General features: G+C 40.6%; 1 protein-coding gene and 1 long non-coding RNA gene across 2 annotated transcripts; both read left to right on the forward strand.

Moving 5' to 3' along the window:
- Positions 1 to 3997: 3997 nt before the first annotated feature.
- LOC149983610 (uncharacterized) lies at positions 3998 to 4900 on the forward strand. The gene is made up of 2 exons (XR_016496354.1): positions 3998 to 4182; positions 4763 to 4900. It is a non-coding gene; the product is annotated as an uncharacterized LOC149983610 (long non-coding RNA).
- Positions 4901 to 5012: 112 nt separating this feature from the next.
- LOC118964677 (calcium-activated chloride channel regulator 1) lies at positions 5013 to 20346 on the forward strand. The gene is made up of 12 exons (XM_036978602.2): positions 5013 to 5161; positions 5324 to 5432; positions 5612 to 5777; positions 6064 to 6288; positions 7312 to 7536; positions 8076 to 8247; positions 8612 to 8718; positions 8945 to 9163; positions 9383 to 9650; positions 10669 to 10842; positions 10998 to 11231; positions 16938 to 20346. The coding sequence occupies exons 1-12, from the start codon at positions 5023 to 5025 to the stop codon at positions 17387 to 17389; spliced, it is 2490 nt and encodes an 829-aa protein (XP_036834497.2). The 5' UTR covers positions 5013 to 5022; the 3' UTR covers positions 17390 to 20346.
- Positions 20347 to 23654: the final 3308 nt, after the last annotated feature.

The following is a 23654-nucleotide window of genomic DNA, read 5'->3' on the forward strand; positions in this document are numbered from 1 at the left end:
GTCCTGGACTTCCTGACAGGCTGCCTCAAGTTGGTGAAGGTAGGAAAAAACACCTCCACTTCTCTGATCCTCAACACTGGGGCCCCACAAGGGTGTGTGCTCAGCCCCGTCCTGTACTCCTTGTTCACCCATGACTGCATGACCATGCACGTCTCCAACTCAATCAAGTTTGCAGACAACACAACAGTAGTAGGCCTGATTACCAACAATGACGAGACAGCTTACAAGGAGGAGGGGAGGGCCCTGACTGAGTGGTGCCAGGAAAATAACCTCTCACTCAATGTCAACAAAATGAAGGAACTGATCGTGGACTTCAGGAAACAGCAGAGGGAGCACGCCCCTATCCACATCGATGGGGCCGCATTGGAGAAAGTGAAAAGCTTCCAGTTCCTTTGCGTACACATGACTGACAAACTGAAAGGGTCCACCCACACAGACAGTGTGGTGAAGAAGGTGCAACAGTGCCTCTTCAAGCTCAGGAGGCTGAAGAAATTTGGCTTGGCCCCTAAGACCCTCACAAACTTCATCAGCACAGTTGAGAGCATCTTGTTGTGCTGTATTACCGCCTGGTATTGGCAACTGCACTGCCCGCATCCGCAGGGCTCTCCAGGGGATGGTGCGGTCTGCCCAATGCATCATCGGAGGCACACTGCCTACACTCCAGGACACCTACTGCACTCGATGTCACAGGAAGGACAAAAAGATCATAAAGGACATCAACCACCCGAGCCACGGCCTGTTCACCCTGCTACCATCAAGAAGGCAAGGTTAGTACAGGTGCATCAAAACTGGGCCCGAGAGTCTGAAAAACATCTTCTATCTCAAGGCCATCAGACTGTTAAAAATTACCGGTTACTCACCCTGCACCTTAGACATGGAATCACTGGTCACTTGTCACTTTAATAATGTTTACATACTGCTTTACTCATCTCATATGTATTTACTGTATTCTATACTACTGTATTTTAGTCAATGCCACTCCTACATTGCTCACTAATATTTATCTGTTTCTGAATTCCATTCTTTTACTTTTAGATTTGTTTGTACTGTTGTGAATTGTTAGATATTACTGCACTGTTGGAGCTACGGACACAAGCAATACTCTACACCCACAATAACATCTCCTAAATATGTGTATGCGACCAATAACATGTGATTTGATATGAATTGTTAATGATATAAGAACAAACATGAATTTACTGAACATAAATGTAGTAATGTTTGTGTATGGTTCAAAAGTCACAACTCATGTTGGCATTCGTTATTATTGAAGGAGAATGCAGTTCTTATCAAAAGTTACACAAATCCACAAGGAGTGAGTAGAAACCATATTTATTTAAGCAAGTCAGATGTATCATCTATGTTTTTTAAAAAGGCAGTAAATGAGGCTGAATTAACTGTTTTGCTGCTCCGCCAGGCTCCGCCAGGTGTAGCGGTGGTAAGGATTCACTCCATGGTGCTGAACAGAAAGCTCACTTTCGGGACAGCTTAATGTAGGCCCCAACAGTTTGTAGGCAGTGTTTGTCACCGTTATAGCGCAATTAATATATTGTTTAGTGTTGTGTTGTATAGTGGGTTTACTGGCATGCATCTAAAAAAAAAATTGAGTTTGCCCCACCAAGATTTACATGCTAAAGTCTCCAATGACTGTCATTAACTAAACAGATATCAGAATGTCATAATGTTTGCTAACTAGCTACAACCAATGCCTACAGCAGGAAAACATTAAAACTTACCATGTCTATGGAGGATTATCCAGAGCCCTAACGTTAGCTAGCTAGCTAAAATTTGCCATCGCATTAGCTAGCTAGCAAATCTTTCCTTGATTTTCTTCTCCTGAACAAACCGCCGCTTTACTTTCAAAAGTAAAACAAGAATTCAAGAGAACAGAGCATTATTTCTTAGCATTAATTTGTTTCGATGAGAAACTGCCATTGTTTTCCAGCTGTGTTGCTGTGTAGCGTACTTGGTGCTCTGTCTCAACTGATGAATGGAATGTTGACCAATGCCCTAGAGCAGGATGCCTGCATGCAGAGATCTGTTGCTGTGTGAGACGCACATATTACAATATAAGTTTTGGCATGAACAGATATACATACCGCCTTATTTAGCTACTGAAATCCAAATACAATTACTGCACACTTTATGTTAATTGCTTAAACACTTTAACTAAACATTTAATAGTCCTATTTTCAGGGTCAAATTCAGGTGCAATAATTTGACTAATTATTGATGGAAATAAACGCTATAAAAATAAGGTTTAGTAGATCCTGGTGGATTTTAGTAGGGTACTGAAATAAAACACATAGGCCTACATGTTATTTGTTAAATTCTGAAGACATATTTAGTGTAGTCATAGTACAACATCAAAACAGGATTCAGTGGAACAGAAGAAATGTGCAGGACAATAAAACAATTAGCTAATACTGACAAAATATTACCAATACAAGCCAGCACACACAGCAAGCTACCAAAAATAATTTATTAAACAACCATTATTTCACTGTACTGCAGTTTTACTGTATTTTGACGGCAATGTCATTTTGTAAGAGTATCTTGCACTTGTAACAGTATAACTTTAATCCGTCCCCTCGCCCCTACCCGGGACCCTCTGCACACATCAACAACAGTCACCCATGAAGCATCGTTACCCATCGCTCCACAAAAGCCGCGGCCCTTGCAGAGCAAGGGGAACCACTACTTCAAGGTCTCAGAGTAAGTGAAGTCACTGATTGAAACGCTGTTAGCGCGCACCACCACTAACTAGCTAGCCATGTTACATCGGTTACACTCACCCCCCTTTTGACCTCCTCCTTTTCCACAGCAACCAGTGATCCGGGTCAACAGCATCAATGTAACAGTATAACTTTAGTCCGTCCCCTCGCCCCTACCTGGGCTCGAACCAGGGACCCTCTGCACACAGACAACAGTCACCCACAAAGGATCGTTACTTATCGCTGCACAAAAGCTGCGGCCCTTGCAGAGCTAGGGGAACCACTACTTCAAGGTCTCAGAGTGAGTGACGTCACCGATTGAAACGTTATTAGCGCGCACCACCGCTAACTAGCTAGCCATGTCACATCGTTTACACACTCTTAGAACAAAAGGTGCTATCTGGAACCTATTGGGTTCCATGTAGAACCCTTTCCCCATAGGGTTCTACATGGAACCCAAGAGAGTTCTACCTGGAACCAAAAAGGGTTATCCTTTGGGGACAGCTGAAGAATCCTTCTGAAACCTTTTGTTCTAAGAATGTGTATTTATGTGCAGTTTAGCTTACATGCCTGAAGCCTAGAACAAAAGTTATGGAAGTGAATGTGCACTTTTCAGTTGGGTGGACTGCAACTAGGAAAAAAACTGCCATAACCTGCAGTAAAGCAAAAGCATTTATATCTTCAGAGATTCTCAAAATTAGGGGCCATCTCTGAAGCTATAGGACTGCAGACTGTCACAAATGTTTACCTAGCAAATTCGATGACTTGGAGGTGAAATACAGTCTATCACATTCCTTTCTTCTATTTTTTTTATCGGTATTTCATCACCTGCCTAATAAAAACCTCAAATGGCCCTGCTCCTGCAAAAGTTATTCGAGCTGGATAAGCTGAAGTGGACTGGCCCATGTACCATTAGCCGGAGCTCATAGTAACATGATTCTGCCGGACTAGGGAAGAGCTCGACCCTCATGAAGCGTACATATTGGCAAAAATAGAATGTCATCATGGAGAAATAGCACATGACTCGCAGCTGTTTTTACGAAAATAGCCTGGAATCACTTTGGTTTGGTTTATTGCTTTAATAGTCACTGAGATTTGTTATCAATGCAAAATAGCCTACTTTGTTGCATAACCTATACAGATGAGATCAAGGAACCAAGCGAGTTGGTGGTAAAATACAGTTTCATTGTCTCTTCCAAGGATCCGCCCTTTTGTGAAGAAAAACTGCCATTGTGCTACGCTCCAAGTGTTGCGTCTCAGTAGGGTCAAACCCTTTCACTTATGAACGCTTCCCGGTTATATCAGCAGATCTATCACCATGGCTTCTGAAGCAGTGGCTGTGTTGCTGCTGGTCTTCTTACCAGGATCTACCTTTGGGATAAAGCTGGAAGGAAATGGATACACAGACGTTCTGATTGCTATTAACCCAGTGGTACCTGAGAACCCACTGCTCATCGAGAGAATCAAGGTAAAGATTTTAACCCAACAGTTAGAGACAATTTGCTTCCATGTTACTTATTTTAGGTATACATATACAGCAGGGATCCCCAACTGGTGGTTTTATTTGGCCTCACAAAGTTTTCTGATCAAAAAATACAATCAAGTAATTATAAAATAAATAAATCATTGTTTCACATAAGACTGAGAAGAAAAAAAATGAAAATGAAATCAGCTCCAAGTGATTTTAATTGAAGAAATCTGTTCCCAAGTATTCCCACACATAATAGAGAGAAACATGACTGTATACAAATGTCAGCAAGTTTTGAAATGATTATGTTTTAGCCAAACATTATATATGTTTACGCTTCTTGCGGTCAATTTGCAGTCTACAATTTTTTTGTAATTATGTTGTGGCCCCCCCAATCATCCGCTCAAGAAACAATTGTCCCACGGCTGAATCTAGTTGATGATTCCTGGTATACAGCATTCACCTTTTACTCGCAAGTGCTTCAGTATGTTTGGATAAGTGATTCGGCTATAGATAAACCAAGAAGAAACACATTTGTTGTCAAATATTGTTCAATATACGTAAATAATTTGTCTTTCAGGAAATGATGAGCAATGCGTCATCCGTACTCTTTACAGCCACTGAAGACAAATTCTACTTTGAAGAGATAACAATACTAGTGCCACCAAACTGGTCTCAAGGAGACTATGGAAGAACAAAGACTGAAACCTATGAAAAAGTATGAATGTTATTGTTATAACCAACTGCAACAGATGAAGCTTACTGGCAATATTATTCAGACAGCATAGCATTTAAATGCTAAAAGGCTTTGTTCTCTATTTTGGGCCAAAATAATCATTAATGAGGAAAATCGTGCATATGGAGATCAATCAACCTTACACCCTGCAGTATGGTCAATGTGGATCTGAGAGCCGGTACATTCATTTGACCACTAAATTCATCTTAGATGATGAACTCATTAAACTGTATGGACCCAGAGGTAAGAGGTTCCAGCGTAAACAGAAGTCTAAGTAATTTAAACACATAACAATTATGATTCTTTAAAATCATAAATAAATCATGAATAAATAAACAAGACTGAGTTTACAGTAGGCTCACAAGCTTATGAAATTGTTAAGAAAATGAATGACTTGTCTCTTAGGTAAAGTCCTTGTGCATGAATGGGCTCACCTGAGATGGGGAGTTTATGATGAATTTGATGACGGTCAGCCATTCTACAAGGGTGCACACAGTGATATTCAGGCAACTAGGTAACCTTGTCTCTTAAACTCTTTCCCCCTGTCCAGTCCTACACAGTAACAGTATAACTAATATCAGATCATGTACGACATTTGAAGAAACTGTACAGTTTTATTTTTACTTTTGTAAGAACCAGTTTCACATTCTTTGTGTATTCTCAACATTCTCTTACTATTTTCTAATTTCACAGATGTTCCCTAGAGCTTGATGGTAAAATTGTCAACAGAATTAACCACACAAATTGCACACACATTGACCCGAACAACAAGATATATACAAAAGACTGTGTGTTCTTAGCAGACAGCGAACAATTGGAGAATACTGCATCTTTAATGTCCTATCCAAGTTTACATAAGGTAAGTTATGATTGTAAAGACAGTCTTAGAAACAAAGGTGCTATATAAGAACATAAAAGCGTTATTTCGACTGTACTACATGGAATCCATGTAGAATCCTCTGGGGAAGGAATTCTCCAGAGGATTCTACATGGAACCCAAAATAGTTATACCTGGAACCAAAAAGGGTTCTCCTATGGGGACAGCCGAAGAACCTTTTTGGAACCCGTTTTCTAAGAGTGTATGCTGTCTTTCTCAGCTGCATCATTCTCAGTTTTGACTAACTTTGTTTATGTGCACACTCAAGGTTACAAGATTCTGCTCCAAAAAAACACACAACAGTGAGGCCCCTAATGCACAGAACAGGATGTGTGACAACAGAGATGTGATGGACGTTATTTTCACAAGCTCAGTGGATGCCAAAGCCAATGTCCAGCCTCTGAAAGGACCACATCCAGCACCTAGGTTCACTGTGATGCAGAGGGGACAGAGAGTTGTCTGTCTGGTCCTTGATGTTTCAGGAAGCATGCGTGTAAGTTACTGCTATATCAGTATAATTGTCTAGGGTAGCACAACTTAAAGCATTTATAATGGATTAGTAAATTGTTAATTCATCATTTATGAATCATTACTCAGTTCTTGAGGTATTTAATATAGGTCCTTATAAACCATTTACTAATCGTTAAGTTAGTCTTTTTACGTGGCCTCATCTAAAATGTGGGCTATTTATACTTTATAAATATTTTAAATGATTTGAGTGACCAGCGTAATTTATCACAAAAAAATGGACATGTCATTGGTAGACATTTGTCGGGTTCACCTAGGGGTCATGATAAGGGCTGTACCAAAATGTTTGATGAATTAGAAGAATTGATTATGCTTATGTTTTATTAATAGAAGGGGAGGGGTTATAAGACCCCTTCCTCCTTACATTTAAAGGGTTCTAGACTACAGATTAACAACATATATATATATATATATATATATATATATATTCATTACATAGTTTTAGAATTGTTCCACAGTTGTTTTCTCTCTCTCTCTCTCTTATAAAGAAGACCCCTCTTAGAAATGTGTGACAAACAGAACTCTGCAGGGGAGTGGGGGAGATAAGACATTCCACAATAAATCAACTTTGAGAAGTGGACATTTATTACCTAGCTTTTAGATAACACTGAAACTCTATGTTTCTATAGCTATGGATGCATGGCCTTGGTCTCCGGAGTAGAAGGTAATGACTTAGTCAGTGACATCACTATGGCTGGACTTTGGTTTAATAAAACAACTTGAGACCATTTGTTTGATGCAGAACTTACTCGGAAATATGTGTGCTATGATGATGAATAATATATGTAATTATCCATTATAAAATATTATTTATTATGTGGAGTTATTATAAATTGTTACCGTGTCTAGTTTTCATTTCAATATTACAAATATTCTTTCTAGTAGTTACTGTTATTACGGGTATGTACCCAGCCCTTCAGCATATGTCAGTGTTATCAATACATTAAAGTTTGTCTAACATCGACTGTTCTAATGTTTACTTTTATAGGGCTCAAGAATATTGCAACAGCAACAAGCAGCATCTCTGTTCCTGACAACTATAGTAGAAGATCATTCATATGTTGGGATTGTAACATTCACAAATGATGCCACAACTTTGAAACCTTTAACTGTAATCCATGGTGAAGAATCAAGAACGCAACTTGTGAGATATTTACCAAGTGAAGCTAATGGAGGCACTGACATTTGTAAAGGACTTAAAAAAGGTTTTGAGGTAAATATACTACCACATATTTTTTTAAACCCCCATGCAGTCTTTGTAATTGTATTTTTAAATCATCACTGTGTTTTAATTTAATGAAAATAACTCCAAAATACATCTGTAATTATTTACTTTTCTTTGGCCTCTGATCAAGTGAGTGCTAGAAAACAAATGTGAACATATTTACATACACAGCACTGATTGGCTGATAGGGTGGTCCAGACCCCACCTTACCCAGTTGAACATTCATTGGTCTATTATAATCAGATCACAATGTGACGTCCTGACGGGGGGCAAAAGTTCCATCTCGCCTTAACTGGCTGAAATTTCAGCAAAAAAAAATTCAAACAGCATTTACAACAAAAAGGGCATTATTATAATTTTATTCTGACCTCATAGTTTGGAAATAATATTTAAAAAATACAGGAAATCACCTTTTTAACTGCACTGCCCCTTGAAGATGTAATGCAAGTGTAGCCTACATGGGTCAGGTTGTTATGTTTGTTTACATATTTTTACGTTTTCAAAAAAAAATCTATGTTGATTTTCAGGAGTTACGCAAAGACAATGGCAATACAATGGGAGATGAAATCATCCTTTTAACTGATGGGGAATCAGAATTAGATTGTGCATCTGAGGTTAAAGAAAGTGGTGCCATTGTAAATACAATTGCTCTTGGACCAAGTGCAAACAAAGAGTTGAAAATGTTGTCAGAAATATCAGGTAAGGTTTAATCAAAGGACCATCATTTTAAGAATATTTAACTCACGGATGTTACATTGTCTTAGCTTTTTAAGGGACGACCCACTCAAGAAATTATATTTAGGATTTTTCATTAGTCCACTGTTAATACTGTACAGTACTTAAATATTTTGCATGTCAGCGGTCAAGTTTTCAAGATATTGGACTTTCAAGAAGCAAAGTGTCACAGGCAACATCATCAAGATGAAGCAAAAAGCTTATTTTGGGACTGTATCAGCAGTAAATCTCCCCTTTAAGGCAGATGAGACAGTCACATTTTTCCTGCATACTCTTTTTAAGTCTTTGTCAATTACCTTCATTCTGCTTGTTCTTATTTATGTTTCAGGTGGGAAATATTTCTATGCATCTGATAATCTGGATCAAACTGAACTTGTGAATGTCTTTGCTTCACTTACCACAACCAACGGCGATTTGACACATCAGACAATCTTGGTGAGATAGAAGTCATTATAAATGCTTATGAATGCTTTATAAATGATTGTATTTGTTACAAATTCTAAACAATTGTAATGCTTATAAAAACTTATAGATTATAAATGCTTACAAATAATTAAAAACGTTATTATTAGCTTATAGATTTGAAGTAATACCAAACATTCTAACAATATTTTTTTTTATGAGATGTTTTTATTTTCCCTCTGTTCGTTTTCCTTAACAGCTTGATAGTTCTGGAATTAAAGGAAATGGAATTCTCAATGGGACTCTATCTGTTGATCACACAGTTGGGAATAAAACCACCTTTTTGGTGTTACATGAAAGTCAGTCCCCGGAGGATATTGAAATAAAAAGCCCATCTGGACAAATCTACGATTTTATTGATTTTCAACATTCTTCTATTTCCAAAACGCACTCCTTAGTTATTCAAGGAACAGCTGAGGTATTGTTTTCCATGTCCTGTTGGTGAATATGTAAAGTGTTTTTGTTACTTTAATTGTATCATACTATCAATAATGATAAAGCGCCATATGCAGAGCCTTGTAAAAATATGAGTGTTGTTTTAACCCTATGCATTACTCTTGTGAATGTGATTAAGAACTAATGAACTACCCAACCCTTTCTGACTCATCTTAACAATTTCCTTATTGTTTTTTTCTAGACTGGAGATTGGACATATACCATAAAAAATACACTGTCAGATCAGTATGTAACAATAACAATAACAAGTTGTGCTGTCAGTGATGCCATACCTCCAGTCACGGTCAAGGCTCACATGAGCCAACAGTCCATTGATGGCAGCAAACCCATGTTGGTGTATGCAGAGGTCAACCAGAAAGGTGTTCCAGTGATTCTGGCAGATGTGATGGCCACACTGAAGTCTGATTCTGGGGACCAATATCAGCTACAACTGCTGGATAATGGAGCAGGTCAGTTAGAACCATAATGGCGCAGATCAGTTAGAGTAATAATGGAGCAGGTCAGGTAGATCCATGATGGAGCAGGTCAGCTAGAGCCATAATGGAGCAGGTCAGGTAGATCCATGATGGAGCAGGTCAGCTAGAGACATAATGGAGCAGGTCAGCTAGAGTAATAATGGAGCAGGTCAGTTAGAGCCATGATGGAGCAGGTCAGCTAGAGCCATAATGGCGCAGGACAGCTAGAGTAATAATGAAGCAGGTCAGTTAGAGCAACAATGTAGGAGGTCAGTTAAAGCAATAATGGAGCAGGTCAGTTAAAGCAATAATGGAGCAGGTCAGTTAGAGCAATAATGGAGCAGGTCAGTTCGAGCAATAATGGAGCAGGTCAGCTAGAACAATAATGGTGCAGGTCAGTTAGAGCAATAATGGTGCAGGTCAGTCACAGCAATAATGGCGCAGGTCAGTCAGAGCAATAATGGCGCAGGTCAGTCAGAGAAATAATGGCGCAGGTCAGTTAGAGCAATAGTGGCGCAGGTCAGTCAGAGCAATAATGGCGCAGGTCAGTCAGAGCAATAATGGCGCAGGTCAGTTCGAGCAATAATGGAGCAGGTCAGTTAGAGCAATAATGGAGCAGGTCAGTTAGAGCAATAATGGCGCAGGTCAGTCAGTCACAGCAATAATGGCGCAGGTCAGTCAGAGCAATAATGGCGCAGGTCAGTCAGATAAATAATGGCGCAAGTCAGTCAGAGCAATAATGGCGCAGGTCAGTCAGAGCAATAATGGCGCAGGTCAGTCAGAGCAATAATGGCGCAGGTCAGTTTGAGACATAATGGAGCAGGTCAGTCAGAGCAATAATGGCGCAGGTCAGTTTGAGACATAATGGAGCAGGTAAGTTAGAGACATAATGGAGAAGTAGCAGAATGGTAAAATACATGCATAACATGACTTTTTGGATTGTTATCCATTCCATCACTGTCTGAGATAATTTTTTAGATAGTCTGATTATACACATCTTTATTCTTTCCAGGTGCTGATGCTTTTAGAAATGATGGGATCTATTCCAGATATTTTACCACTTCTAAAAATGGAAGATACAACTTGAAAGTGAAAGTGCAGAGAAAAGACAAAGGCAAAAATAATGGACAAGTTAGATTGAAGAGACACAGTGTTGCCCCATATGTACCTGGTTATGTCATCAAAGGTAAATCTGTTGCTGTTGTTTATCGGTGACAAGTTGAATGTTTTCACATTTTGAGTCTGTTGCAACGTGATTTCTAATGTTTTCATATTTCAAGTCTGTGAGTGCCGATGTAACATGAATGCGTGTAACTTATTGCCTGATTCCCTCTCCTCCAGGAAAAGTAGTGATGAACCCCCCAAAGCCCCCAGTCAGTGAGGATGACCTGCAGGCTGATGTGGGCAGCTTCACCAGGACAGCCATAGGAGAGAGCTTCTCAGTCAGTCTCCCACCTGGTGTCCCCCCTCCAAATTTCCCCCCTAACAAAATCACAGACCTGAATGCAGAGATAGAGGAGGACAAAGTGATGCTCACATGGACTGCACCTGGGGAAGACATGGATCAAGGCACGGGTACAGTACCTAATCTATTTTTAAGTCTATTTGCATAACGTCTAGGGCTGGGCAGGTTTAATCGAATATCCGGACGGACGTTAGTATTCGATTACTTGAGTGAGAGTTCTTTAAAAAAAAATTATGTGTAAGCCTGTCTTAACAATGAAAAAGTTTGTCTAAATTAAATTAAATTATCCTTGTGACATTTTTACCTACAAGGATATACCATAACACATGCCGGGGATAAAGCTCTGGCCCCATAACGCCCACATCAGGACAAATTGGACACATTGCCCTAGGATTAGCTACTTCTGTACTCATTACTCATAGCACTTTGTCCTCCAACAGTCTTTACCATTCGGCCATCAGATTTGCCACCAATGCTCCATATAGGACATATCACTACACTCTATACTCCTCCGTAAACTAGTCATCTCTTTATAACCATCGCAAGACCCACTGGTTGATGCTTATTTATTAAACCCTCTTATGCCTCACTCCCCCCTATCTGAGATATCTACCGCAGCCCTCATCCTCCACATACAACACCCGTTCTGCCAGTCATATTCTGTTAAAGGTCCCCAAAGCACACACATCCCTGTGTTGCTGGACTTTTCAGTTCACTGCAGCTAGCGACTGGAACGAGCTGCAACAAACACTCAAACTGGACAGTGTTATCTCAATCTCGTCATTCAAAGACTCAATCATGGACGCTCTTACTGACAGTTGTGGATGCTTTGCGTGATGTATTGTTGTCTCTGCCTTCTTCCCCTTTGCACTGTCGCCTGTGCTCAATAATGTTTGTACCATGTTTTGTGCTGCTACCATGTTGTGTTGCTGCCATGTTGTTGCTCTGTTGCTGCCTTGATATGTTGTTGTCTTAGGTCTCTCTTTATGTAGTGTTGTCTCTCTTGTCGTGGTGTGTTTTTTGTCCTATATATATATCCATATACACAGTGGGGAGAACGAGTATTTGATACACTGCCAATTTTGCAGGTTTTCCTACTTACAAAGCATGTAGAGGTCTGTATTTTTTTTCATAGGTACACTTCAACTGTGAGAGACAGAAAAAACTAAAATCCAGAAAATCACATTGTATGATTTTTAAGTAATTAATCGGCAGTGTATCAAATACTTGTTCTCCCCACTGTATATGGATATATATATCCATATATATATATAATATATTTTATCCCAGCCCCTGTCCTCGAAGGAGGCCTGTTGCCTTTTGGTAGTGTGTCATTGTAAATAAGAATGTTTTCTTAACTGATTTTTCCTAGTTAAATAAAGGTTAAATAAAATAAATAAATACCATGCTTGCCAAATATCAGAACTCAATATCAAACATATCATGCAATATGCTTTGATGTATTTTAGACCATTTTCAATAATGTTGACTACTTTAAATGTCTTCTCCAGAACCGCTGGACCGATTGGCACCAAATTTGGTATATTACATTCAAACGCAATATTTCCCAGGACTCGAGCTCAAACAATATGGCTGCTATGAGCCAATGAGCTTGCATTTCAGACCCCTTGAAGTATAAAAAAACAGATTCACTACATGGAAATGAGAGAATTGTTTTCATAAGTAAACTATGCTCTCTCAGTGGCCACGCCAAAGTGAACAAACATTGGTTGGAGAGGGATGAAACACACCCTTCTCTTCTCCAGTGTAAAAGCTCCCGTGACCCAATTAATGTCAGACTAAGCAAACCCCAGCGTGAGCTGTGGTTGCGATTGGTTGAATATCCACTCTACATTACAAGATTTAAATGAGACCAGATCACGTGGAGGTGACGATCACCACACTGGAAGGATGAATTTCTACTAGACCAGCCAGAATACAGCGCGAGCTGAGTGTGGCAAAATGCTATGAACTTTGAACTCTTATTCACTAAAGAACATTCTAGAAGTCAAGTTATTATCTGCAGCTGTAAACAAACGTGGCTTAGGAAAGGACAGACAATCTCCTGAGAAGACAGGGTACAACATATCTGCCATACAACACTACGACCAGACAGATTCTACAAAGAACAAGGGCGATCTCTGCTGGGCAAACCAGTCTTCCATCTTCGACCCATTTATCGAAGCGCAGCTCAGTGTAAATATATATCTTGCATTTTCCTTTTCCGAATGGGCAGTTATTAGAATGCATAGGATTCTGTATTTACGTTCCGATAGAGACCCAATCCCCTTTGTACCTCAGTCTCCAGGATATGCATATATAATTGGTACCATTGGAAAGAAAACCCATTGAAGTTAGTAAAATTGTTTAAATAATGTAGGAGAATAATAAATATAACACAGAATAAATATAACACAATAGATACAGTAGGAGAAAATCCAAAGAAAAAAACAACCTGAAATGGTTTTTTTGATTTCTAGCTCCCGGGTTGCAATTTCTATGGCTTCCACAGGGTGTCAGCAGTCTATGTTCAAGGTTTCAGACTTGTAACTTCCAAAATGAATAAGAAATATCAGTTTTAGTACAGGGGCACAGTCTTGGAAATTCTTGTTTGGGTGCGCCATGAAGGCAAGATGCACCTGCCAAAAATTTCCTATTGAACATACTTTTTTCCATAAGAAATATTATAGTTTGATTACATTTTAGGGTATCTGAGGAGTAAATAGAAACATATTTTGACTTGTTGAAACAAAGTTCAGAGGTAGATTTACTCAAAATCGATGGATATAAAGAAGGATTTTATCTAACAAAACAACACTACATGTTATAGCTGGGACCCTTTGGATGACAAATCAGAGGAAGAATTTCAAAAAGTAAGTGAATATTTAAATCGCTATTTGTGATTTTATGAAACCGATATAAGACACTTGTATGTACCTCAATGTTTAATATCCATAATATGTATGATTATTTATTTGAATTGCTCTCCCTGCTGCTAGTCCTGCTGCTACCACTCCAGTGTTGCTTTAGCAGTATGCTTAGGGTCATTGTCCTGCTGGAAGGTGACCCTCCGTCCCAGTCTCAAATCTCTGGAAGACTGAAACAGGTTTCCCTCAAGAATTTCCCTGTATCTAGCCCCATCCATCATTCCTTCAATTCTGACCAGTTTCCCAGTCAATGTCGATGAAAAACATCCCCACAAAATGTTGCTGCCACCACCATGCGTCACTGTGGGGATGGTATTCTCGGGGTGATGAGAGGTGTTGGGTTTGCGCCAGACATAGCGTTTTCCTTGATGGCCATAATGCTTCATTTTAGTCTCATCTGACCAGAGTACCTTCTTCCATATGTTTGGTGTCTCCAAAATGCCTTTTGGTGTTTGCTTATTTTTTTCTTTAAGTAATGGCTTTTTTTCTGGCCACTCTTCCGTAAAGCCCAGCTCTGTGGAGTGTACGACTTAAAGTAATCCTATGGACAGATACTTCGATCTCAGGGTTATCTTTGGTCTCTTTGTTGCCTCTCTAATTAATGCTCTCCTTGCCTGATCCGTTTTTGTGGGCGGCCCTCTCTTGGTAGGTTTGTTGTGGTGCCATAATCTTTCTATTTATAAATAATGGATTTAATATTTTTTATTACCCAACCCTGATCTGTATTTCTCCACAACTTTCTGCCTGACCTGTTTGGAGCGCTCCTTGGTCTTCATGGTGCTGCTTGCTTGGTGGTGCCCCTTGCTTAGTGGTGTTAAAGACTCTGGGGCCTTTCCGAACAGGTGTATATATACTGAGATCATGTGACAGATCATGTGACACTTAGATTGCACACATGTGGACTTTATTTGACTAATTATGTGACTACTGGAGGTAATTGTTGTACCAGATCTTATTTAGGGGCTTCATAGCAAAGGGGTTGAATACATATGCACGCACCACTTATCCGTTTGAATTTGTTTTGAATTTCACTTCACCAATTTGGACTATTTTGTGTATGTCCAATACATGCAATCCAAATGTTAAAAATGACATGTTGTAACGCAACAGAATCGTAAAATCGCCAAGGGGGATGAATACTTTTGCAAGCCACAGTATAGTTTCCAGCTACAATAGTAATTTACAACATTAACAATGTCTACACTGTATTTCTGATCAATTTGATGTTATTTTAAATGGACACAAAAATGTGCTTTTCTTTCAAAAACAAGGATATTTCTATGCGACCCCAAACTTTTGAACGGTAGTGTATATTTTTTTGTGTACATGTATTTAATCCCTTATTTTTGGCACTGAACAGTCTCCATATATACTGTACTTCCATTCATTTTTTTTCAACTGATACCAGGGGACCTTTAGACGAGTCCCGTGAGGCCTGTGGGCATCCTAGAGCAAAACAACCGACATGTACGTGTTCATGAGAGTGTGTAGCCTTCAGTGTGTAGCCCAAACTGTTTGGACGCTACAGACAAAAGTCAGCTGTACCTACTTCAGACGTGTCACAAGACGCTTGTGGAGGTCATAGAGCAAAACAGAGATCTCCATCGTGTTTGTGAGAGTAGGCCAAACCGTTCGGACACTACCGGCAATTTTGTGAGAAGACCAATTTTCTCATGGCCTGACAAACATAGCTCTAACTCTATCACCTTTTACCGCAGATGCAGAAGTACGACATCGACACAGTGGTGGCTTGAGACACGTCTAATGCAAAAAATATATATCTAGCTTAAACGGACATATTTTTATGGGGATGTTTTTATTATGCTAATTAGATTGCAGCGGGGGCGCCGACATCTAATATTTGGGGTTAATAGTTTTTCTGAACCATAAATAACGGGTTAGCTTGACTCATATCCTCGAGAATGTGTGCCAAATGTCATCACTCTAAGTCAAACAGATCAAGAGATATAAATATGCGCCTGTTGTTGTGACACCATGTGTTCAAACTGAATGGGCTTGCTTCATGTTAAGGCTTGACAGTGTTTGGAACATGTGACAATATGAATAACCATGTCTGATTTATATGCATTCATGTGCTAAGTCACACCCACCTGAATATTTATTGGTGATCCATCATGGCGGACCTTATGGGGTATATTTGCTCTTATTTATGACTCCAGATCACACGGGATAAGAGGTGTGACCTTTACATTTTTGCATTTGAAATCAATTGTTGTAGCGCCACCATATGGCGAATATGCATGGAATTGCATGACAGGGTGTGGCCCTTTACCATCATGCAATGTTGCAACCTTCTAAGCCTTATCTTCTCACGAGATTTAGCATTTTAATTTGGCATTACAGGAAAGGCAGCCCTGATATCGGTATGCTATTTTCCATACATTAAATAGTAATTCCAGGCGCTCACCTTACAGAGTTTCCACAATACCTGACACAGATCAATGCAAAACACTTTTTGTAACATAATCAGTTCCTTCATGGCAAAAAATCTAACTTCTCTTTCACTGTTGATGTTAGCCAAACTACCTCAGAAAAGCATGTCTGCTGCTAACTTTTACTATGTGCATTTGTGCCATTCTGATTGGTCGATAGTGAATAGGATTTTTTTATAAAAACATTTATTTATGTTTTTAAATTTCAACTATACGGATATCTGAAAAAATGTCATGATATTAGTCAAATCATTTCAAATGTCTATCCCTACTAATTATCATCATCATGAACATACTGATCCTGAAATCATTATTTACCATAACACTTTCTAGATGAGATCAGACATTTGCATTGAATAACCATGTGTGAATCTCATGAATATGTGTTATAACCTACATTTTCCCTTTCCACTTTGTCCTGCTTCATTTCTTTCAGCTGATTCCTATGAGATCAGAGTCAGCATGGACTTGGAAGCCCTGAGAGGAAGCTTCAGTGGAGCACATCTAATGAACACCTCCGACATCCGACCACTAGAGGCAGGCTCTACAGAGGAATACTCCTTCCTTTCCAGTTACATCATCAATGCTGAACCCGAGACGGTCATGTTCTTTGCTGTACGTTCTTGTGACAAGGATTCTCTAATGTCTGACATGTCTAATGTTGCTAAAGCCACAAAAATTGTACCATTTGTTCCAACTACAACTACGCCTACGATATCACAATATCCAAGTCCAAACCTAAAGCGGTCCTCTGGATCAAATGTAGTAGCAGTGGTTGTATCAGTCATTGGTACTGCTGCAGTCATTATTGCTGTGCTAGTTGTAACCAGGATGCGACTCAACAGACTCCAAACTTCACAGACACAGGTCTCTACAAGCTTTCTGTAACGATTAACAGCACGAATACATCCATGGGCTTATCAACACTAAAGATAATTGTATAATTAATCTAACATTCCTTTCTGAAAAACAATGGCAAAGCGAGCTATTCTCTCTCTGAATTTGAAAGCTATTACCCTTTCCAAAGGCAAGACAGAATTGTATTTACTGAGAAGACAGAGCAAAATGTGCCATCCATCGAGTAAGACTCAACCATTACTTCCATCAGGTAATCGCCCCAGTCATTTACTGGCTAACAAACTACGCAGTAATGACCAATTAGTTGATATAGCAACTTCTGAATCTGAAACAGAGGAATTACTATCAGAACCCAAATTAATCAAAGATTCTCCTTCTTCTCCTTCTACTCCCCCTGAGGTCTATTTCAAATATTGAAATCAATTAGGTTCACTTTTGCTCGAAATAACTAACATTTGGGAAAGGTGAATGAAGCACAAATGTCGGCTTATAATTGTAAAGTAAGGATACCACTCAGTGTCCTGACTCTCGCCCCCATCTTTGATAAACATCGATATTTAACTGTTTTCCAAAATGTTGTCATCCCGTCTCGAGACTTTCTTTCCCAAATTGGTTTGTTAAAGCGGGTTTGTTAAAAAACTTTAATCCACGGACAATCGCCAACGCCTGTTACATGTCAACAATGCTTCAACAGAAACAACAGCTCCTTGGGCTGTTTTATCTCTTGATGCAGAAAAAGCTTTGATAGACTTGACTGTTAATGCCTCTGGTCGACCTTGGAACATATGGGAATTGGCTCTAATTTCATTAACATGATTTGAATACTATATGCCAATCTCTCAGCCATAGTTATAACAGGTAATATCTGCTCTGCTCTGTTCAAAATCACTTGAAGCAGCAGACAATGCTGTCTGAGTTCTTTATGGAACCCCTGGCCCAGGAAAATCATCAATCGAAGGAAATAACACAAACTTCTCTAAAAGCTACTGATCACTTAATCTCATTATACACGGATGCCATTTTACTATACTGCTGTGGAAACAATTAAGAGACCATGGGAAAATTATCAGTTTCTCTGTTTTTACTATTTATAGGTTAGTGTTTGGGTAAAATTAAAATTTTCGTTTTTATTCTATAAACTACTGACAACGTTTCTCCCAAATTCCAAATAAAAATATTGTCATTTAGAGCATTTATTTAAAGAAAGGAGGAAGATGGATGGTCACAAGCCATCAAACAAAGCAGAGCTGCTTGAATTTCTGCGCCAGGAGTGGAATAAAGTCACCCAACATCAATGTGAAAGACTGGTGGAGAGCATGCCAAGGCACATGAAAGCTGTGATTAAAATCAGGGTTATTCCACCAAATATTGATTTCTGAACTCTTTAAAACATTAGTATTGTGTTGTTAAAAAATGAACCTTAACTTATTTTCTTTGCATTATTCCAGGTCTGACAACATTGCCCCTTTTTTGTTTTTTGACCAGTTGTCATTTTCTGCAAAAAAATGCTCGAAATGACAATATTTTTATTTGGAATTTGGGAGAAACGTTGTCAGTAGTTTATAGAATGAAACAAAATGTTTGTTTTACCCAAACACATACCTACCTATAAGTATTAAAACCAGAGAAGCTGATAATTTTGCCATGGTCTCATAATCTTAACCAGAGCTGTATATAGATTAACATTGTACCGCAATCATTCCTAAATGCATTGAAGAATATAGAATAATTTAGCTTCATCCCAAATTATTAAATGTATCTAACCAAATCATCCCTACTGCCTCTCAAGACCCCGACGGAGAACTCAGTCTTTAGTTATTGAATCCCAATCATTGCCCATTTTAAATATGTGAGTAGATATATTTCCTCCTAAGATAAAACCATTGCAAGAAGCTTTAACGGAACGCTCAAATCAATTAAAATCCAGCCTCAGTAGATGGACTAACATCCCAGTTGCTTTAACTGGCAGAATATCTATTGTCAAAATGAATATATTGCCAAGCGTGAATTTCTGTAGTTCAATTCTTCCCGTCTCTCCCTTCTGGCTATTGGGATACAATTCATAGTGCTGTTTCAAAATGCAAATGGCAAAGCAAGTGATCCTGGATTTTGTTTTAATTACGAAGAGCGAGTCTTTCCTACGTCTTGTAGGAGGACTATCCATACCAAACTTTCCGGGCACGAGCATTTCGCCCCATCCTAAATTGGTGTAACTGAGAATCAAAATGTCATGCCTATAATACAATATTTCACAATAATGCCTTGCGATCTGGAACAGAATATAGAAAAATATGACCTTGGCATCCCGTAATCTGAACCATCAATTTATACATGTAAAGGTTGTTCAAAGACTGCATTAAACATCGAGGAAACGTTTCACGATGAAATTGGTCCCAACTGTTCACTGTGTTCCCTACAAGCAACAGTGACAAGCAACCATAGTTGCTGGGAGGCTGTATGGGCAGTGGCTTGTTTGATGGGAAGTAGCATACTTATTTGTGTTTATTTTCCTTTACATACTAAATGTCATAATGATCAATACTTTGTATTTATGTGCCTTTATTTTTGAGTGTCAGGCTACAGGTAAAGACGATATGAACTGAACCGCCCCACTCTACTTCTCTCTTTTCATTATAGTCATAATGTTTGTAACTTGTTGTCATCATATTCATGCCATTTTTTAAATGTTATATTCTTTCAGGACAAACACATTAACATCTTGCATGCTTTGATTTTTGATTTTTTAGATGTACTTGCTTAGTTAAACCACAGGATGGCAGTCAAGTACCAGCATTAGCTTTTCTTCACTGTCTTTTGTCTGTCTGGTCTGGTGCTTTAGTATTGGGATCATGTCATGATGTGGGCATATTTAAAACTTTTACGAATGAAACTGGCTACTCTTCTACCATTATATTGTTTTACTGTGATTGAAAGGGGTCGGTTCAAGGTCTTAATAAAAGGCCTATTTTACACTCACACATTCATTCGTTTATAATCATATATTCTACTCTCATGACTTCACATTTAACACTCAGTCCACATAATTTTGTGATAAGTCGAATTGATAAATAAAAATCGTATAATTTGATAAAGGAAGTGACTTTGTAATCTTTTGTTGTCTTGACCAGTTGATGTCAGGATTTCATTCCCAGAATTTCAAACAGAAGCCATCAAAAGTATGTGTATGTACATGATACAATTCATGATTTTAACACCAACTAATCTAGCATCATCCAACACAATGCAAAGATTCTCCTTTCTGTGGTCTTTGACTTAAGGTGATTTTCCTATAAGACCAGGGTTTACTGAGACTGTTCTATTCCTTTGCCTTGTGAATCATCTCAGGTATTTCCCTCAAACATGTCTTTGAAACTAATGATGTCATCTAGCGTTTAGGAGCGTCAGTAACCTACATAAAACCATTAGTTACAATAAAGACATTCCTAGGGACAAGCATGGATACCAACGCAGAAAAAACACCCAATAAAGCAATCATCAAATTGGAGGTTTGGAGTTTACAGAGAAACCCACATATTATCATCACTTGTTGTTATACTCAGTCTGGAAAACATAGTCACACTTTCCATGATCACTCATTAGAGTTGAAAAGATGGTTCCTCTTGAAAGAGTGGTACACCAATACAATAGAAGTACTGGATGAACCCCTGCATCATGTAGAGGGACACTGGGTTATTACTGGCCCAATTTTCAATCTCACCACAGACATGTCTTCAATATCATAAATCCAAGGTAAAACATGTTGTGCCAAAGTCAGGAAGCCTTCCGTCAGAAATTTGGTAAACAAATACTAAAAGTTGGTTCATCATGACAAAAAAATAAGTATCAGTGTCACATTCTGACCTTAGTTCTTTTGTTATGTATGGTCAGGGCGTGAGTTGGGTGGGTTGTCTAAGTTCGTCTTTCTATGTTGTGTTTTGTGTTTGGCCTGGTATGGTTCTCAATCAGAGGCAGGTGTCATTAGTTGTCTCCGATTGAGAATCATATTTAGGTAGCCTTTTCCCACCTGTGTTTCGTGGGTGATTGTTTTTTGTTTTGTGAGTATTCCTTACAGAACTGTTTCATTTTCGTTCTCGCTCTTATTTTATTTTTGTCATTCCAGTGTTCAGTTTATTTTGCTCATTAAAATGAACACTTACCACGCTGCACCTTGGTCCTCTTCTCCTTCACCAGACGAAGACCGTTACAGAATCACCCACCACCAAAGGACCAAGCAGCGTGGTATCGGGCAGCAGTAGACATCTCGGGACTCATGGACATGAAAGGAGATTCTGGACGGAGAAGGACCCTGGGCACAGGCTCGGGAATATCGCCGCCCCATGGCAGAGCTGGAGGCAGCGAAAGCTGAGCGCCGGCGGTATGAGGAGGCAGCACGGCAGCGCGGCTGGGACGAGAGGCAGCCCCAAAAAATTATTGGGGGGACGCATACGGGGAGTGTGGCGAAGTCAGGTAGGAGACCTGCGCCAACTCCCAGTGCTTACCGTGGAGAGAGGTGGACCGGGCAGACACCGTGTTATGCTGTGAGGCGCACGGTGTACCCGGTGTGCAGGCATAGCCCGGTGCGTTACATAGCAGCGCCTCGTATCGGCCGGGCGAGAGTGGGCATCGAGCCAGGTGCCATGAAGCCGGCTCAGCGCATCTGGTCTCCAGTGCGTCTCCTTGGGCCGGGGTACATGCCCTACGCACGGTGTCCCCGGTTCCCCAGCACAGCCCAGTGCGTTCTGTTCCACCTCGCCGCACTGGCCTGGCGACGGGGAGTATCCAGCCAGGTAGGGTTGTGCAGGCTCGGTGCTCGAGACCTCCAGTGCGCATCCACAGTCCGGTTTTTCCGGTGCCTCCTCCATGCACCAGGCCTCCGGTGGCAGCCCCACGCACCAGGCTGTCTCTCCGTCTCCTTCCTCCAGGTGCTCCCGCCTGTTCAGCGCTGCAAGAGTCTCCCGTATGTCCTGAGCTGCCAGAGTCTCCCGTCTGTCCTGAGCTGCCAGAGTCTCCCGTCTGTCCTGAGCTGCCGGAGTCTCCCGTCTGTCCTGAGCTGCCGGAGTCTCCCGTCTGTCCTGAGCTGCCGGAGTCACCCGTCTGTTCTGAGCTGCCGGAGTCTCCCGTCTGTCCTGAGCTGCCGGAGTCTCCAGTCTGTCCTGAGCTGCCGGAGTCTCCCATCTGTCCTGTGCTGCCGGAGTCTCCCGTCTGTCCTGAGCTGCCGGAGTCTCCCGTCTGTCCTGAGCAGCCGGAGTCTCCCGTCTGTCCTGAGCTGCCGGAGTCTCCCGTCTGTCCTGAGCTGCCGGAGTCTCCCGTCTGTCCTGAGCTGCCGGAGTCTCCTGTCTTTCCTGAGCTGCCGGAGTCTCCCGTCTGTCCTGAGCTGCCGGAGCCGCCCGTCTGTCCTGAGCTGCCGGAGCCGCCCGTCTGTCCTGAGCTGCCGGAGCCGCCCGTTGGTCCGGCGCTGCCGGAGCCGCCCGTTGGTCCGGCGCTGTCGGAGTCGCCCTTCACTCCGGCGCTGCCAGAGTCTCCCGCCTGTCTGGTGCTGCCAGAATCTCGCATCCATTCGGGACCCGTTGCTAGGGTCCCCAGTCCGAGGTCGGCGGCGAGGGTCGCCGCTCGAAAGGCGCCACGGAGGCGGGTTAAGAAGCGGGTAAAGACTATGATGGAGTGGGGTCCACGTGCCAGAGCCGCCACCGCGGACAGACACCCACCTTGACCCTCCCCTATAGGTTCAGGTTTTGTGGCCGGAGTCCGCACCTTCGGGGGGGGGAGAGGGTACTGTCACGTTCTGACCTTATCTTTTGTTATGTCTTTGTTTTCGTATGGTTGGTCCTCTTCTCCTTCACCAGACGAAAACTGTTACAATCAGTAACAAACCACCATAGAAAGACTAAATGAAACGTGATTCTTGATAATACTCATTTAATTAAACCCCAAGACAATTTGTATTTCTGTCCTGCTACTACAGTATACAGAATGTAAAATATTTTGTTTATTTTATGTAGTTTACAAAAGTTGAATCAGGAAGGCTCGTCTGAATGCTCATTTAACTTCATCCAGGAAGCATAACATAATTCACTCTGTTTCCTATTCTAGGAGCATTGTGGTAATGAATACACACGTATCATCATCACCATAACCTTTTGTTTCTCCTCTTTCCTATTAGCCAGTTGTGGAATGGTATTCACCTATTTTACCTTATAAGCACGGTGCAATAATGCACATACCTCAAGCTTGCCGTTTAACCTATGGGCTCACTCTTAAAATGATCACCTTCCTCTTGCTCAACCATCTTGTGATG

Source organism: Oncorhynchus mykiss, chromosome 5 (genome assembly GCF_057628025.1).
Source record: "Oncorhynchus mykiss isolate SJ-2025 chromosome 5, ASM5762802v1, whole genome shotgun sequence".
Taxonomy (NCBI): Eukaryota; Metazoa; Chordata; class Actinopteri; order Salmoniformes; family Salmonidae; genus Oncorhynchus; species Oncorhynchus mykiss.